General features: G+C 38.1%; 1 protein-coding gene and 1 long non-coding RNA gene across 5 annotated transcripts in view; one reads left to right on the forward strand and one right to left on the reverse strand.

Annotated features, from left to right (window-relative positions):
- The first annotated feature begins 314 nt into the window (after positions 1–314).
- Positions 315–6,610, forward strand: LOC114670559 (uncharacterized). Its single transcript, XR_003720243.2, has 2 exons — positions 315–490; positions 3,892–6,610. It is a non-coding gene; the product is annotated as an uncharacterized LOC114670559 (long non-coding RNA).
- MACROD2 (mono-ADP ribosylhydrolase 2) overlaps positions 745–19,690 on the reverse strand; it is a 2,066,868-nt gene continuing 2,047,922 nt past the window's right edge. For 2 of the 4 annotated variants that reach the window (XM_028828674.2, XM_028828673.2), the window contains 3 exons: positions 12,577–12,654; positions 9,226–9,294; positions 745–4,094 (listed from right to left, as the gene is read on the reverse strand). In XM_028828674.2, coding sequence (XP_028684507.2) covers positions 4,051–4,094; positions 9,226–9,294; positions 12,577–12,654 — 191 coding nt within the window. In that variant the 3' untranslated portion in view covers positions 745–4,050. Of the gene's footprint in view, positions 4,098–9,225; positions 9,295–12,576; positions 12,655–19,690 lie in introns of all 4 variants that reach the window. The other 2 variants (XM_015149520.3, XM_002798223.4) reach the window with 1 other exon arrangement.

Consider the following 19,690-nt stretch of genomic DNA (forward strand, 5'->3'; position numbering starts at 1 on the left):
AGACTGTCCTATCTATAATTTTTGTCTCATCCAACCTTGTTTATTATGGGGAAAACACTGGTGGTACAGCAGTTTGAAAAACTTTGTTATCCTTAAACTATTAAGTATCTGGCTTTATTTGATAAAGTGGTTGGCTTTCTTTATTGCCTCCTCAAATAACACTGGTGCCACTTCTGTAGGAGATGAAGGGAGCTAAATTTGGTGGAAAGCATATTCCATTTTCAAAGGAACGCTGAGTTTTTCCTGTAGTGGTTTTTTGGTGACCCATTGCTAAGTTCTTAATAATTCTGTAATTCTGTCTGTTCTATCAACAGTAGACTGAGAATCGTTGCTGCCATGGTTGTCGTGTCAGCGTAGTGACTGGCTCATAAGAGGTGCTCATTAAAAATTCCAGCAATGGTCATGGGTTCTGAAAGATAGACCAACATTCCAGGACCAATGGCTTTATCTCAACAACTTATATCCTGCATCTTAGAGGCTGATGCTAGGGGTAAGTAATTATCTGGTATTCAGTGAAAACTTAGACACTGGGATTTGTATCTATACAAAACTACTCTATAGTTTAAAATTTGAAAAACACGGCCAACACGCTGACCAGTCTTAGTAAGGGAAAACTATCAGTAAGTTAAAGCTGACTTACAGGAATAATTTTACTCTCACATATATTTGCAATCAAATCGTATTGAGTATTTTTCGTTACTCATTGCTTGTGGCTAAAGAACAAATTTCACAAAACACAGATAATTTCACATTATCCTCTCAAATTTTATTTGTATTCTGCTCTAACAAATATAGTATGAAGGCAACAGTTGTTTTTTAGTGTATGGCACAGATGAAAAGAAACAAACAGATTTAGAAGCAGTCCAGCATTTAAATGCTGGTTTAACAAAAGAGGCACGTATTATCCTATTTAGCAGTTTATACCAGATATCAGAAGCCATTTTTTTTCCTTGCAAGCAACAGACTACATTTATTTGCATTAAGTAAAAACATACCTTGATCAAGAAAATTACTTTTTTTCTGATTTTCCTTTATATCACAAATGTCAGGGTAAGGCAAATCCTTAATGAATCATGTAATAAAAACCCTATTCCCCAAGAAAATATATTGAACATATTCTGCTAACTTTGTTATTTTTCAAAGCAAAGCCGACATGCACCACATACAGAGAAATGTCTTTTCAAATCAAGTGCATCAAGCAGAACTGTATTAATTCACAAAGAGGCTTTTCAGTGTTTCATAGAAAGATTTACAATTAGCTGCGGTGATTAATATGTGACCCAGTATCACAGACAGTGATTCGGATGCCTTCTTTGTAATTTTTTATGAAAGAAGACTTGTCCATCATCTGAATAGTTACCAGCTAGAGGAAAAGCCCCTTTGTCTCTCCTACAGCGAGGACCATTTTAATTAGAACTATTATGTTGAAGGCCTACTTTGGTCCTCTGTACGCAAACATGACTAACATAGGGTTATTTTCCTCCCTCCTTCCTGTAACCCTTCATGCCACATAGCTGGATTGGAGTTTGGTTGGAAATTGACATCCAGAATTTATGTGCAGGAAAATCAATCAGCTTTTCAATTCTATTCCATTGTACAGCCAGCCAATGGCAGCACCAGCAAATGAAGGTTTCCTGTGTTCAGGTGTCTTTGATCTGGCTATAGTTAGATTGTTAATATTTCACTATTGAATTGGAAATTAACTTTATCATTTGTTTTAAAGCATAAAACTGTATAGCCAAATAGCAACCAACAAGCATGACGAAGCAAAAATGAAAACACAATCTAATTACAGATTGAAGATAAATCAAATTCAGGAGTGGGGCTGAAGATATTTATTCCTCATTCTCTTAGCTTCCTAGATACAAAGATTACTCTTTCATTCTTCTAGAATTTTTAGGCAGATAATTCCCTCCTTCCACTTCTACCCCACCCAATTTAAAATAAATGAATTAAATGACTGTCATTGATGATAAGGAGAATGCCAGGGCTGGATAATTCCCATCCTGGCTGTTTCTAGCGAGGACATTAGGTCTCTTCCATCATTGTTCATTAGAAAATCTCTGTCCCTCTGTTTCCCTCATGTTTTTTTCAACTGTAACTCATTACTGAGGCTGAGTAGCACTAACATTTGGGAGTCACGAGAAAAACGAGCTTCTAGCAGATTGTACTTGTCAAACACTTGACAAGAATGATGGCAACTTTCAACTGAGTTATAAAGATGGCGTGAAATATAGAAACTGTCAATATTTGGATGACATCATTTCTTGGATTCCTTAAAATGAGCCTTTTCTTTGCTTTTCCAAAAAGCAACATCTAATGGCAATAGAGGATATAGATGCTTCCATATCAAACTGGAATAGCAACAGAAGGCCATAATCCCACATTATGAGGTCACGTAAATGTCATTCTTGCTGATGTCTTGATTTTATTTAAAAAATTTTTGTTAGAATATATTGCGTGTGCTGAAGTATAGCTTGTTAACTATTCCAGTATATCAAATAAGCCATCCAGAAGGGGTAACAAATTCAGAAAGGCTAAAACCAAAGTCATAGGAAGATAAGATGATGAATTTTCCATCGAAAAAGTACAAAACTGAAGAATTTGATGGAATATTTAGAAAACAGAACATCCTTTTATTTTAGAAATAATACTCAATCCACTATTTTTCTCCCTCTGTTAGGAAAAACAATATAAATAAGTTTTAACTCTAAAGCCCTTATAAGGAAGATGGATTTAAGAAGATATGAAACAAACGATATGTTTCCACTGAAAACAATGACATGACTTTGGAACCCGGGGAGGCTGTGGGAAGTAGGCGTCTGGCCTTATACAGGCTCTAGGATAGATACCGGTGACGACGCCTGGCCTCCTCAAGATCGCCATCCCTTGTGCCCACTGGCATCTTGGGTTTTTAGTACTGCTGTTCCCCTTCAGGGCTGTATCCTCCCCTTCAGGGTTTTCTGGGTGAGGGGAACAACCATCAAATCAGCCTTGAACTTGGCATAAACAAGTGACACCATTTAAACACAGACTAGGAAGACAGAACTGCAAGCAAAAGCTCTAATTTCCTGTAATTTCAAACGAGACTACTCTGTGGGCTGTCAAGCCTTGGGTGAAGACAGGATGTTCTTTTATGGAAAACATACAGAGATTTCAGGGGGAGCTTTTGATATTCATAGGCATATGTTTGGGTCCTAAATGCAGTGCCCCTTGTCTTAGCTTTTAACTGCAACACCTAGCAAAGGGCCATCCTTTACAGTTATCCAGCGAAGAGTCACCTCTCACTGGTGGTCTCCATGTGAAGACCTTGCGAACCAAGTAAGCTCTGCTGAAAGTCAATGGGAAAGAAGGATGCACCTGCCAGCCTGGTTAGGAAGGAAGAGACCCAGATGGCTGCCAGGGCCCACCCTTCTGTTATGCCTCTGCACTGTGCTCTGGAAAAAATTCACCTTCCATATTTCTCATTAGCCACTTGGAATAAACTGTGCCTTGGGAATCCCTGAAGAAAATATTTTCACCTCACTGTCCAGACCTTTTCCAAGTGGTTTCCAAGGCTTTTGCCCATTTTTTATCCTGCCTCCTCTGTCTAGGGATTATACTGCTGCTGGGCCCATTGATTCCTAAAATGTAGCCTGCAGCTCATTAAACAACTGTCTTCCTCCCCTTCCTTTGAATACACCACTGTGTGACCAGCTTTGTGAAATAACCAAGAAAGCAGACGGGGCCAGGATACACATGTGATTGTTCAACCAAGCCACTGTGACCCTGGGGCCAAGTTGTAAGAGAAAAGACAGAGATTACAAGGATAATGCCTGAAAGATGCGTTAACGTGGGTCCCTCCACCAAATTAAAGGAATTTTTTTTCTTTTTTTCTTTCTTTTTCTGCAGATAAACGGAACAAAATGCAGCTGGAGAAATTAGAGTAAAGGATTCCCCGTCCTTCTGTGGGACTTGCCTTCCCCCCACCCCCACCCTCCTCCACAGCGTGTGCTGCTATCTTCCCGAACTCCCCCAGAGCCAGGAGAGGCCTTGCGATACCGAGGATTGTCATTTAGTTCCATTTCTTTGTTCCTTCGCTTCATCTTGTGCCCCTGCTGAAGACAAAGAGAAGCCATTTGTTAGATTAAAGATAAGACACCTTCACAGGCTTAGCAAGGAATACCTTTTTAATACAGCCATTTAAATGTCTCTCACCCCTCACATAGGCCCAGGAATATCTTATTTGACTATCAAAGAGCTTTGGATATCTGAGCTGTAATTGCTGGCACATGGTATCTTTAAAGAGCATATAAATCACTGCTAATAAATGTATGCCACATTGACAACGAGCTTTGGCTGATGGGGACGATTCACTCAATTCTTCAAAGTATTCTTTGAAAACTGTAACCCTGAGTTGATGTGGCTTCCCTTTTCAGGCCCATGCACACACTCTAGTTTCCAGGGATCGGTATATAAAAATAACAATTTTCATAATGCTGCTTTGCAAAAGTCATTGATGGTTATGCCACCATTTCAGACTGTATTTATTAAATTATCTGCCTTTTTCACTACCCATGAGGGAATGCTAAGAAGACACTGTGCCCCAGAAGAGCCTATACGTTTTATTTTTTAGATTTTTAAAATTGAGGTGTAATCCGCCTACAGGAAAACAGATCTTAAGCATACATTTCAATCTGTTTTGAAAAATGCATACATTAAACCCACACCACCATCAAGATATACATTATATCATCACCCCAGAAAGTTCCCTTCCCTATTACCCCACTCCTGCTGGAACGAATGATCTGATTTCTATTTCCATAAATTAGTTCTTTTCTGCCCTAGAACTCCCTGTAAATGGAATCGTACAAGTATCTCCTTGTGTCTATCTCCTTTCACTCAGTGTAATGCTTCTGAGATTCGTTCATGTTGCTGCTTTGTTAATCTGTTCCTCTTCGTTGCTAACTAGAATTCCCATGTATGTATATGTCACTTTTTAAAGTTCATTTTCCTGCTGCTAGACATTTGTGTTGTGTCAAGTTTGGGGCTTTTGTGAGCACATCTGCTATGCATATTCTTGTACAAGGCTTTTGTGAATATAGGTTTTCATTTCTCTCAAATAGGAATAGAATGTTGGGTCACAGGATGGATATATACTTAATTTTACCAGAAACTAACAGTTTTTTAAAATGTGGTTGAACCATTTTATATGTTCCCCAGCCACGTGTAAGAGTTCTAGCTGCTCCACATCCTCTGTAACATTTGGTGGTGTTAACTTTATAATTCAACACTAGTGGGAACATGGCGGGATTTCATTGTGGTTCTGTATTTTATATCTGCGGTCCCTGGTTTTCAGTAATCTCAGTCCAAATTAAATTAAGCCTGGAGAGGCTTGGTGGGTATCAATCAAATACATAGCCCTACACTGCTTTATCTCCTTGTAGAACTCTTATTGAACTTAACATGTCTTGGTTATTCTCTTGCTCTCCTTCCTGTCTCTTCGTGTGTCTTTTATATTACTACATTTTAATTTGTTTTTTCTATTGCTGTTAATTATTTAGTGTTGCTCTTTTCTGATTGTTTTATGTCTGCTTTTAACTGTTTTCTCATTCAAATGTAGCTATTTTATAAAATCTTCAAAATTCCCTACTCTCTTATATTCTCATAGTGCTAATTGTCCTGTAATTTTACCTACTGACTCTCACTCAAAATGGATCATTTCCTTGTGTGTTCTGTAAGTCTTAAAACTGTAAATTCAGCTTCAGAATTTGCTTTTCTTTTGCAGAAATTCCATGGGGTAGTTTCATATTTCCATTTGCCACATACACCAGGGATCACACTGGTCTGTAATCAATTATTAAGTTCATTTTTCAATTTGTTTATTACTGCATGACTTTGGATTGTGTTTCATAAAACATAAAATTGTGTTTCAAACTCACAGTGTATTTGTGGTTTCTATCTATCTCGGGAGCCTTTTTCTTTCCCCATGCAGTACCTGGTGCAGATCCAAGTCTTTCTGTTAATTTCTTGAGCTGGAAGTCCCAGATTTATTTATGCAGAGGTATCAGTTCCAACTCCTTACCTTGAGTGGTTCAAGGTCCAAGGTGGGCATTAAAATGCAAGACTGTGGCCATAAAGGCCTGTCTCTGTATCAACAATCTGAAGCCCAAAATTTAGTGGCTTATAATATGAGTGATTCATTATTTCTCATGATTTTACCATCTGGCCTTGACTCAGCTGGGCAGTTCGTCTGCTTGAGGTGGTACCTGCTGGGGCCAGAGCATCTGAAAGGGACTCTCATTTTCTAGGACTTTTCTCCATGTGACCTCCTTCATTCTATAGGATAACCTGGGCTTCTTCCAAGGTGTCTGGATTCCAGGCAGCGAGCATTATGAGAGTGCAAAAATGGAAGTTACAAGCCTCTTAAAGCTCAACCTAGAAGCCACATTGTCTTCCATGTTTCTCCAGAACCAAAGGTTCAGATTCCATAACCATCTTTACTGCCCTCAAATACTTGTTGGAAAACATTTACATTTGGAAAGTGTTCCATTGATTCATTTAACCCTCCCCCTGTTGTATCCTTATGCTACCCCTGATTTTTTTACAATTACAAATTATACAACGCCAAGCATTCTTGTATTATGTCTTTGAACTCTCTATTTCACTGTATTTCTTTAATTTCCTTGAAGGTATGATTCATGGAGCAAAGGTTCCTTCTTCCTGTCAAATGACCAGATCACCTTAACAAACCCTTCTGTGTAAATATTGCTGTGGGAGTCAGTGATGTTGCACAAGTCATTCATTCTGCCTCTGTGACAACTGTGTCCAGAAACTTGCTATTGCTTAGGGAGCAGAATTTTGAATTGGAGTATTTAAATTTCCATTTATGAGCCAGGTGACCCTGTGCATGTCACTTCTCCTTCCTAGAATTTAGTTTCCTTAAACTAATTTTGGACTTTAAGTTTTGATACCTGGACTATAATCCCAGCACTTTGGGAGGCTGAGGCAGGTAGATCACTTGAGGTCAGGAATTCAAGACCAGCCTGGCCAACATGGCAAAACCCTATCTGTATTAAAAATACAAAAAATTAGCCAGTCATGGTGGTATGCAACTGTAATCCCAGCTACTCAGGAGGCTGAGGCATGAGAATCACTTGAACCAGGGAGGCGGAGGTTGCAGTGAGCCAAGATCGTGCCACTACACTGTATCCTGGGTGACAGAGTGAGAGTCTGTCTCAAAAAAAAAAAAAAAAAAAAAGTTTTGACACCTGATTCATTTGGGTCAACATATAAGTTCATTTTTATTTTCAAGAAAAATATCATTTTGATATTAACCAAGAAAAACAGAGTAATCCTGGTACTTTATCTGGATACTGGTCACACAGGAAAGTAATAATGTCTGTAAGAAAAAAATCTAGACAAGAAGTCTGTAGTTTATTGGCAGCAAAAGGGTAAAAGGAAAGGAAACACCGAGGTGCTTGCATTTAAATTGTTCAGGTTTAGTCTCACTTCATTACTTTTTAATGGAAACTCCTCAACCATATCATTTCTGCAGCTTAGCAGGATATTTTAAATATATAAAGAAAGTAAAAAAAAAAAAAAGAAAAAAAAAGAAATGTTTATAAGAACATGTTTGTATGAGCTTATACTTTTTAGCAGTCTTATGCTATACATACATTACACAGATACCATTACATTTAGTTTTAAAGGATGTTCAAGACCATACAGTAAGAAGACATGTATTCTTTCACACATTCCCAAACTTCATTCTTCCATGATGCTGGAGCACAAAAATGGTACAGCCAAGCCTCTTAGGAAAGTGTAGAGAACCATCAAGAACATGCAGGGAGTGCAAGGAGGTATAGGGGGCAAGGGTGTCAACGTATCATTTGTGCCTTACACTCGATGACCCATGATTCATTTATTCCATAGGTTTTTTTTTTTTTCAACTAAATATTTTAAGCCAAGAGTTGGAACAGTTATAAAAGCAAGCACGATTTCCTTCTTCTAATTCTTCTCATCAGCCCTCAGGGTATGGAAGAGGATTACAGACCATTCATGTAGCAGTGTAAAGGAGGCTTAGCATGACTAGCTCCATTTTGCTCCCCGCTGCCCCCGTCCAGTGATATCTTTTAGGTTAATTGCTTTTGCTCATCTCTTCATGTAGGGTGAGCTAACAATGGCAGGAATTTAGTTTATAGTTTAACTTTAAAGCAAAGATGACAATAGTTCCTTCCCAAAACTAACCACGCAAGAGATAAAGACAGTAAGCACACAAGTAACAACATTATGTTAAAGATTTATAGGAGCAATGTGACCTGACCAAGGGCAAAGAAGTTTCACAACTCCCCCTTGGACCCTTGCTGTAGCCCAGATATCTGTCACCTCTTGATCTCAACCACCTCCCTCTTCCCTTTCCTCGAAGATAAAAGGAGCCTAAAATTCTATAAATTTAAGGTGATTCCTTAGGACATTAGTTTGCCATCTTCTTGGTTTGCTGGCTCTTGGAATAAAGTCATTTCCTTGCCTCAACACCTTGTCTCTTGATGTAATTGGCTGCCATGAATCAAGCAGTACTGGCTTTGGACTCAGTTGCCCTCATCATTCTAAATCTACTTTAGTCTCTACTGAGAGATTTAGAATGTTGGTCTGGAAGAACTCCTAAACATGGTCTGGACCAGGCTTTTTATTTTCCTTGGAGTTCCCTGAAGCTCATTCGATGTAACAAACCTTCCTGCAGATGCACAAGTCCACAGGTAGTGGTGTGAAAAAATAGGACCTAAGGCGGGCTTGTTTCTGTCCAAACACACATATATTCCTTTATACAAACTCCAGGGCAAAGACTGAGTGTTATGCTTAAAGACAGATATACCAAGCAACTCAGCAGGTAGCTTCTAGAAAAGCAATGCTTCAGAATCACCTTGGAGTTTCTGAAATAATTTGACCACTCCAGGAGGCCAGGGGTGAGATGGATGGAGACATATTTTACTTGTCAAAGCACAGAAAACCAGGGTATACATGATTTGAATGTGCTGTAGCTCATCTTTTCCCCTTCAAGATGGCAAGCTTCTAGGGGTGATCCTTTCCCCTTACGCTGTGTTATTTGGTTTAAAGATGTTCAAAGTTTATCCCAAGCCATGCTGTGGGAACTTGGCAAAAACTGAGGGAAATCCAACATGTTATTTGCAAATAGTTTTATGGCTGGTCGATCAATTGAAAATCTCACCACAAGGGGCATCTTACCTATTAGTTGATCTTCTTGTTGACTCTCTGTTGGGTCATTTACCTTGTCAACCTGACTATTCATTTCCACTGTCACCAGGAAAAAAAAAAAAAAAAAAAAAAAAAGTTAAATATTCATTAAACCTAAATCTCTGAGACACATCAAAATGGCCCATGATTTGATACTTTCCTGATTTCCTATTTGTTGCCTCTTTTCCATTTGTTTCATTCATTCAAGATTTGGGGACTATTCTTGTAGATTTTTACTGGTGGGAGGAGAGGATATACCTCAGACATCCCCTTCAAATCTCATGTTGAAATGTAATCCCCAGTGTTGGAGGTGGGGCCTGGTGAAAGGCGATTGAATTGCAGGAATGTGTCCTTCATGAATGGTTTAGTGTCATCTTCTTAGTGATGAATGAGCTCATTCGTGAGATCTGGTTGTTTAAAAGTGTGTGACATGTTGCCTCTCTCTCTTGCTTATTCTCTGGCCATGTGAGATGCATGCTCCCTCGTCCCCTCCCATGATGACTGTAAGCTTCCTGAGGTCCTCATCAGAAGCAGATGCTGGCACCCTGCTTCCTGTAAAGACTGCAGAACGATGAGACAATTAAACCTCTTTTCTTTTTAAATTATCCAGTCTTGGGTATTCCTTTATAGCAACACAAAAACCGCCTAACCCAGTGGAGGAGGGCAGGATTGCCTTCTTCCCTCAACTGTAGAAACTGAGTTATCACTTCAGACCAGATTTTGGGGTTGACAGTTTGGATGTACATATTATGATTCTTGGATAAATTCAAAGGCTTTAATAGATATCTAAGAAAATAAAGAGAGAAGGCAAAGCAAAGCACATCACTGACATGTAGAGGTAAGCAGCTCGCTCCAAAATGTCAGTATCAGGCCTGTTTGGTTTGCTGTACTCTCAATTTCAGAATTCAAAACAGACCTTGCAGACTTGCAGACAGCTGCTGCAGTGGCAGTGAGCGGCCATGAAATAAAAAAGCCGACCATCTAACTAGATCCCATAGTCGTGATAAAACACGTGCTTTTACCTGACTCAGTGTATTCTATGTGAGCATTTGCATAAAAATAGAATGCATGATTACTGCCATTCTCCAGAAGTAGCCCAGAGCAGGCATAGCATTCACTCTAAAAATTTCCAAGGGTCAGTAGGTTTAATTAGATTGGTATTTTTTCAAGCATCAGAGTCCACATTATAAGCTGAGAGACTGAATATACAAATAGACAATGACCAGATCATATATAATGATAGAATTCTTATGTAAAACGTCTGCAGAAGCTAGCCGAGGCAACCAAAGCACAGTCTCTGCAGCAATTGACTCAGAATGGTCAGGACTTGGTCAGGGACTGTCAGCATTCCTATTTTTTGCCCCTGCTTCCAACTTGGGACCAACCAGGGAAAGTCACATGTATTCCCTAATACAATCACTTAAGGTGCCCCACTTCTAGTTGGCCACGCCCAGCTTCTCTATGCCAACAACCTCCAATCAGAGGATGCTTGAAGTATTCCCTTTTTTTAATCTGTAAAGGGGGATTTCCCATCCCCTGCCCACCTTTGAGCCTGCCAAACACAAGTGATAATGGCCACCTTTGTTACAGTTACCTTTGAATAAGTAACCACTGTTTGTTCTCATTTGGGCCGTTTTCATGTATTTGCACAAAACCAACAGCCTATATCTGCTTTTTCACAAACATGAAATTAGTGTAAAGTTGTGGCAGATGCTGATTTTCACACTTCAAAGAGGCTTGAGAGAATGATGTTATACAGCATCCACCGAACTCTCTTCCAATAAGGAAGGTTTTAAAAGCAATTCTCCTTGTTCTCACCTGCAAACTGCCCTGAGTTTCTAATGATGTGTGAACTCATTTTAAACCCCATAAATAAACTGGCCAGATGCAGCAACCCTATGTAAGTATAAGCATTCATCCACCGTCCATCCTGCTCTGCAAAGTTATTGTAAGTTTACCCTTCTCCGTGTGGGAGTGTGCAGGATAAAATAGTGTTTCTTCTTCCAATCAAGGGATACTAGTTCTAAAACCTACTAATAAATGGTACTATAAAAAGCATCCCATCATCAAATAAGTTTGGGAAAAGCAACTATAAATCATGTTAAACAAGTCTCTTCACCTCTGAGACTTCTGAGAGCCTGCAATCCCTTCCTGTGTATGGCGAATCTCCAAGCGAGGACTAAAACTTAGCATTTCACATTTACTTCTCTTTTATCCATGGGCCTGATATTCCTCAAAATATGATTTGTAAAGAACTAGCTAAGAATCATGCCTATAGCATCACAACCAAGCTGAAGCAGGTTTAGTTCAACTGCTCATAACTAACATGCAGTGGCTCTTAATGGACGCGTCTGGGGCTTAGAAACGTTCTCATGGGCAATGCATGCCCATGAGTAAAAGGTCAATTTGGGCTATATAAGCCAACGGGCTTATAATTTAGGGAGGCAATTCGGGTGATGATAAGCCTGTGGGAGCAGGGAATACCTGGTATAGGAAATTCTATTTAAGACTACAAATAACATCCACCATTAGCTGAATGTTTTCCAAGGTCATTATCAACTCAAAGTAATTTGTTTTTTTCCTTTGGTTAAAATAACCCAAATGGCAAGATATTTAAATGACTGATCACCTAACCAATTCTGGTTCTCCTAAACTCTATGGGCCAGTGGAATCAAATACATATTACATCAGATAGGCTCAAATAGCTGTTTCTCTAGCGTAAGTGATGGTATTTCAAAGGGCCCTTGGCATCATTGTGCAGGGGAAAAGGGATATTAATATTCCTGAGGCTCAGACTCTTTAGATGCCTACAAAATTAGATGTACGTTTTTAAAGGTTTTTTGAAAATTTATTTTTAAGGTGCTTTTAAAGACTCACTATGTTTTTAACCACGGCATCGGATGTGATAGAGTGGAGTGAAGTGATGAAGGTACAGGAACAATCTTAGCCCACACCCAAGGTAAGGCTCTCCCGAATGCTGAGTGGAGCAGGGTAACAGGAGGCTAAGTACCTTTTGCAGAAGTTAAGTAATGCTTCCATAAAGTTCACTAGGTAGACTTCAGTTCACTTTAGTCTTGAAAGTATCTATTGAGTCCTCAGTATTATAAGATATGATTAAACCAAGACATATGATGCTTTAAAACAGCAACAGGTTTGTTTTTTTTTTTTTATAAGAGGCTGCCATTTTTATTAGTTTGTAATACAAAATGGTTTTTGAAATTTACCCTGTTCAAACCAAATATGTTGCTTTATAGAACAGATAAGCTCCCTTATTTCTAGATTACACATAGAACATATGCCAGATTTGTAGTTTGCATGGGCTCCAATAGCTCAGAACCTTACCATCAGGACCTGGAGTATTTTCTAGGTCATTGGAGCCTTCACTTTTCCCAGGCACTCTAGGTGTGTCCTCGCCTGGAGCTGAAAGAGAGAAAGACCACAGTCCCTGATTAACAGAGAATTATAACAGCCTGAGGGCCAATCATTTCTGTCACCCTCCATTGCCCTTTGAAATTCAAAAATACTCCTGGGATTCAACTTCTTCTGCAGAAATGTTAAAAGAGGAAACAGAGGCTTGAATTGCTTGAATACTTTAGTGCGGCCTTGTAAGTTCTCTTCAATTTGTGAGATGATCACATATATACATATATAGTTTCTCAAATTAGAAATCTTGTAGCATGACAGCAGGAAAAGTTGATTTCCTCAGAACAACCTACAGTTTAAATTTAGGGAAGTGTGTCTGTATGCATGGGTGGGTGTGAGAGAGAGTTTAAGTCGTTTAACCTTAGAAGAGGAAACAGAGAAAATGAATTTTGCCTTAGGCATGCCTGAAAGCTGAAAGATTCATTTGCCTGGTAGTGAGAGTTTTTGTTGTTGTTGTTGTTTGTTTTTTAAACAGAAATGAATGGTTTAGTTGTTTCCTTAGGAGACCTCTGATGCTCCCATTTTGGATTGCTGAGAATTTAGTCATCAGTAGATTTCCTTTGTGACTGGCCTCTATTTGCACAGCTTCACAAGGTGCTTCAATGAGAAGCTTCAGTGTAGTAAAGGAATTGTGTTTCATATGGCAAAAACATGGGGGTATTCAAAAGGACAATCATTTCTTGCTTCTTAGTTAAATCTCTCTTAAGTTTTTATAACTTGAAGCGCAAGGACATTTGTAAATACAAATACATATATAAAGTGCTAGAAAACCCAGAATTTTAAAGGTTTTATGATCTCTGTACATTTTTAAAGAGAGGATTAAATTTATTTTCATTACCTGATTACTTACTGTGCCCAGAGTATGTTAAACTTCATGTGCCTATTGACGAGAAAAAAGCAAGGACAGGAAAGATCCAGTTTATAACGTCTACAAAGGAAGAGATCTTCAGAGGCAAAATGTGTACTCTTGGTAATGATGTATTGAGGTTGACAGTTAAGAAATATGATTCAAAGGTGACTGGGCTCTGAGCTTAGGTAGACGAATGGCAGAGAGGTCATTAATTGATGACATATAAAACAAGCAGAGTGGTAAAAGAAGAAAGTCTTTTAGATTTAAAGCCTGAAGTGCAGGGGCATTTATGTGAGATATCAAACAAGTTTTGCATCCAGCATTGAGGAAAGAATTATGAGGAGAGAATCATGAATGGAACAGGTGGGTATTTGGGGGACACCAAAATAGGGTAACATTCGTAGTATGGGAGTAGATGAAAGAACTCGGGAAAAGGATAACACAAGGGAAAAAAAGGACTCATGGTCTCCTCAACTCTTCAAGGACAAGATGAAAGTCACTGTGTCCACAGTGCTTTTCACTAGTTCCTGAGAATGAGGTGGAAAAGGAAAAATAAAACTTGGAACTTCCAACTGGACTCGTTAACACTATATAATACTTTTCTCACACTGCCTATTCTAGAAATGTACCATTTTTCAATTGTTCATCAACATACTCCTTGAATACACAATTATAGAAGAAACCATTGGTGAACTCCCCTAAGCCTGGGAGCAGGAAAACTTTGCTAATTATGCCTTAGAACACAGAAGTAATAGGGAGCAAGAACAAAATAATTGACTTTATAAACATAATAAACTTTTTAATGGAAAAAATAGCAAAAGAGATGTTTAAAAAGCTACAAATTGAGGGAAAATATTTGCAACTTTTATCATAGACAAAGTGTTACTAAAATCTTTAACATATAAGGCCTTCTAAAAATGGAGATGAAGAAGACCACCAACTTAATAGGAAAATGGGCAAAAGATTTAACAGACAGTTAATAAAAGAAGATATAAAAATGGCCTGCAAAACACATGAAAAGGTAATTTACTTTGCTAACAACAAGAGGAATGCAAATTAAAATTATAATGAGAAAGGGATTCTGCCTAAGGTGGACTGTCATGATGCAGACTAACCCTCTACCGAGAACAGCTAGAAACACCAAATAAATTATTTAAAAATAGCATTGTAAGGCCCCAGAGTGCCATGAATGCAGGACAAACCCGAGGAAATGCAAAATGATAAAGCTGACATTGCACATGTATCAAGAAGTTGAACAGAGCCTGCAGGTGTTTTGTGAGGCTGGGGCAGGGAGCAAAACTTGAAGGTTGGGTTCTACCAAGGAGAGGTACCCTGCTAACTACCTCAGGTTTTCGGTGGGGTCCCCTGAAGGGTTACATCCTGGGGGCAAGGATGAACTTGAAATAGACCAGCTCTTTAAAAAAACCCTGAAGTCTAACTTTTAATTAATAAGATTCCTGATTGAATTACAGCGCTCTGCTGACTGTCAGACGCAAAAGTGAATCTTCTCTGGAGGAAGATTAAAAGCCTCAAGTTATCTCTACACGTTTTCAAACACAGTGTCCAGAATTCAATATGAAAATTACCTGGCATTTCAGAGGAACAAGAACAAGTCACTGAAAACCAAGAGAATAAAAGAGATGACATATGGATATACATCAGAGATCCAGGTATTGCAGATGCAGCTTAAATAACGATTAATGTATTTTGGAAATTGGATGCCAAGTTGAATAATTTTTATGGCATAGTAGTGTATCAGAGAGTTGGATACTTTTTCAAAAGTCAGATGAAAATTCTAGAACTGAAAAAAAAAAAAAACCACAAAAACAAGTTAAGAATTCAATAGGTGACTTTGACAGCAGGTAGGCACAGTTGAAGAGGAGGTTAGTAAGCCAAAAGCTAGGTTGGAAAAAGATATAAAGCCTAAACTGCAGATGAAAACTGCAGATAAGAGTGAAGAAACCATATGAGATAGGATTTATCTTATGTAAAAATGGAGCAAAAGGAATATTTTAAGAGATAATGTCTGATAATTTGCCAAAATTAATGAAAGAGATAATCTCAAACCACTGTTTCAAGACCGTTATGATTCCCAAGCAAAATTAATGAAAAAAAAAAACTATCACTCAGTCTAATCATTGTGAAACTGCTGAAAACAAACATTAAAGAAAAAAAAATAAAGTTATCTAGTGAATAAAGATCCATTAACTTCAAAATAACAACAATAAGGCTTATAGATAAATTCATAACAAAAATAATGGAAGCCAGAGATAATGCAATGACATCTTTGAAGTGTTAAAAAAAAAATTTCAAATTTGAATTTGAAATAAAATATTTTTTGGAGACTACGACTGAGAGAATTTCATGTCCACAGACCTATACTGAAGAAATAGTTTCCACTACCCTCAAAAAGAAATAAATGTGAAAGGTAATGTGGACAAAGACCTTCACATCATTATGCAAAACTTTCTTACACAGGACAAAGCACCAACCATTAACATAAGTTTATCAAAACATGCTAAAGGAGAGGAAAATAAGCCAAAGGACTCCTATACAGAATATATAAGAAATAAACATACAAAATAACCTTGAAAAGACAGGGAACCCAACAGAAAGTGGGCAAGACACAAACAGACATGTCACAAAAGAGTGTATTGTGGCTGGTCACTTAATTTTTTCAATAACTTTGACCAAATCTCATGGCACTTAAAAGCCTTGGCTTTTTCACTAGTGAAATGATTATAAAATATTCTGACTCATCTTAACTCTCTGGGACATCATCAGAGCTATTTAAAATATAATAATAATATTATTATTTATAAGAAAGGATTACTGTGGAAAAAATTAATTGATAAGCTCTATCTAAGCATGACTTTCTTGACTATTTTCATAGGGTCCTTGTTTGTGATGGGATCTAGAGGTACCTGTAGCTGATTCTTTCAGGAAGTATCTTTCTAAGTTGTTACTCTCAGTGGTAATAACCCTGCTTACATTACTATGGAGAAACCCCTCTGGTATCACAGAGAACCTTCTATCTAATAGGCATAATTCCAGTGTATTAAACAATGCTTAGTGAAATAAGGGAGGGTACAAAACACTTTCAAAAGTTAGATAAGAGAGACGAAAATGTTGAAGAAAGCAAAATGCAAATAGTAAATCAGAAAACAGTAAACATTGAAATTTCTTGCCCTATGCTTGTCCTTCTAACCTCATTTCACAATGGAATGTGTGAAAAATCTCAGGTTGTGCCACTGTATTGGCACAGACTAGTATGAGATTCAATGGCAGGTTTGAAATCCATGAAAAAGAGAGAAAAAAACCAGAAATCAAAGTTGTAGCTCTGTTTACCGCTATATTCCTGGAGCAGAGGGAAGTATAGTCTGTTAGATTGGCATAGACTCCAATACTATGTTTGGTAGAGATTGTTCATTAATTTAATATCATGAGTGCACATTAGGTTTTTGTGTATGTGTGTGCATGTACTGTGAATATGATGCATATGTGTGCAATGCTATGTTTATGTGAGTTTGCATGTGCATGCTGCGTGTGTGTGTTGTTTGTTTGGAAAGTGGGAGAGGAATGACAGATATTTCTTACTCTGTCATGCATGTGGAACTGGTACTATCCTAATAGCTTCTACACTGCTGGGCAGTGCAACTGAATGCCCTACAGAAATGAATCCATTTCACATAGACAACATAATCTGATAAAAGCAAAAATGGCCTCTGTGGCCTATTTATTCCAGTTTGCCTGTCCCTCCCTCTATTTTGATTGCTGCTTGTTGAAACACAAACAAGAGGTACATTCCAGAGCTCCTAGCAGGGGATAAAAGATGCAGAAATAGAAAGAGTCTGGGACATTCAGTACTATTTTCATTTTCCATCAACAACTGCAACTGTACTCCTCAAACCCTTGATTATAGCAACTTTTTCTAGGTTAGTGGAGTTACATAAAAAGTAATAAATGAGGCAGATGTCATCATAGAAGAAAAGATACTGAGATGCACACAGAATGTAGTTAGACTTTTAAATATATAAATTTGAGATATGTTGGGGGGGTTCTCCAAGCTTTTCTTTTGAGATGTGTATTGACAGTAAACTTCATACAACAAATAGAATTACAAGTAATTATTTGGCAGAATCTGTAGTTGCATAGGTGACATGATAGGTACAGAGAGCAGGGCCTGTCTGGACTCAATTGTACTGAATTAAAGTGGTATCAACCCAAAGCAAACCTTCCTGAACCACCTTGACAACTTTTTCCATACCTATGTTCCAACTTCACTATTAATGTAACTGGATTAGATAATTCGTTCAGAAATGTTTCCTTCCTACCTGCCACCCTCATGGGAATCTACTTCACTCTCTCTTGACGCTGGGCTTAATTATGAAATTTCCTTTGGCCAATGGGATGTTAGCAGAAGCGTGTCAAGGAGAGACTTGAAATGCATTTGACAGTTGGGGCTTTCCTTCTCCTACCTTTTACCCCAAGAACAACATGCTTTATGGGCAGCTCATCCGAGGAGGATGGGACTAGGCCTCAGCTCATAGTTGGACATACTTCCTGGTCCAGACTAGTTGCAGTTGATCCTAATATCCATGAGCAAAAGAACAGACAACTGTTCTAAATCCCCTGAGGTTGAAGATGGTTTGATGTGAAGCATTGTTGTAGTGATAGCTAACTAACACACCTAATAATATACTTCTAATAGATTCAGTCCTACATTTGTCTCAATTTTGTCCCATAGAAATTATAGCTATGAAATCATGAGCTTCATTTGTGGCTAATTTTTTAACATGTCATAATGTGTTAATCTCTACATGACCTAAAACCATCTATTAAACTACAAATGGTGCATGTACAAAACTTTGAGAAACACTGAATTAATGTATACAAAGGAGAAGTCCCTTAACAGGCGAAACTCTGCTCACTTCTTTTCCTCTGGGTAGATACCCAGTAGTGGGGTTGCTGGATCAACTGGGAGTTCTACATTTGAACAAGATACTTGCACATGCATGTTTATAGCAGTACAATTCACAACTGTAAAATTGTGGAACCAACCCAAAGGCTCATCAGTCAACGAGTGGATAAAGAAACTCTGGTATATAATGGAATACTATTCAGCTGTTAAAAGGAATAAATTAACAGCATTTACAGTGACCTGGATGGCATTGGAGACTATGATTGTAAGTGAAGTAACTCAGGAATGGGAAAACCAAACATCGTATGTTCTCACTGATATGTGGGAGCTAAGCTATGAGGACACAAAGGCATAAGAATGATACAATGAACTTTGCGGACTTAGGGGGAAGAGTGGGAGGGGGCGAGGGATAAAAGACAACACATATGGTGCAGTGTATAGTGCTCAGGTGATGGGTGCACCAGGATCTCACAAATCACCACTAAAGAAGTTACTCATGTAACCAAATATCACCTGTACCCCAGTAACTTATGGAAAAATAAAATAATAATAATAGTAAAGTGTTAAAACTGAATATAATACCAAAAACAAACAAACAAACAAAAAATAAAACAAACTCTGCTCACTGCGGTATGGTTCTAAAATGGGAGAAAACTCATTTTGGAGTTTGGGGCATCTGCACGTACATTTAACTCCCAAGCTCAAATGGAAGAAGGCTATTATTCCACATGTATAGACACGAATTTATGTTCTTTTTAAGCTAATGATTGTTGGAAAAAATGAGCTCGATTAGATTTCATTTTCCCCCAGACTTCCAAGTTCACTATCTAGGTCTAGAATGCATGTGCAACTAAGTGAAAGGAGATCAAAGACCAACATAAATAGGAATAACACAGTGTCAATATCAACACCCACTTGAAGAGAAGCTGAGTCCGTGGTACACTATGCCATAATGATACTTTCCCACAAACTGCTCCTTATAATGAAGTCACTAGCACTATCTAAAATAATCATCATGTAGTTCCAACAGCCATAAACTAAATAAATTTAACCTCTTAAAGAGCATTCCAGTCCTTGATAATGGCATGGGTTTATTCATTCACATAGCTGTAGTCACATCCAGGTTTCATATCCAGATATTCTGTGAAAATCCATATGGGTGTAAGAGGTAAACAATTGCTCTTAAAATTCATCCAGTGTGAAAGGAGGCAAAATAAAACAGGTAGCAATTTACCCCACTTTCCCTACAACAAATGCCATTC

This window comes from Macaca mulatta, chromosome 10 (genome assembly GCF_049350105.2).
Source record: "Macaca mulatta isolate MMU2019108-1 chromosome 10, T2T-MMU8v2.0, whole genome shotgun sequence".
In the NCBI taxonomy this organism is placed as follows: Eukaryota; Metazoa; Chordata; class Mammalia; order Primates; family Cercopithecidae; genus Macaca; species Macaca mulatta.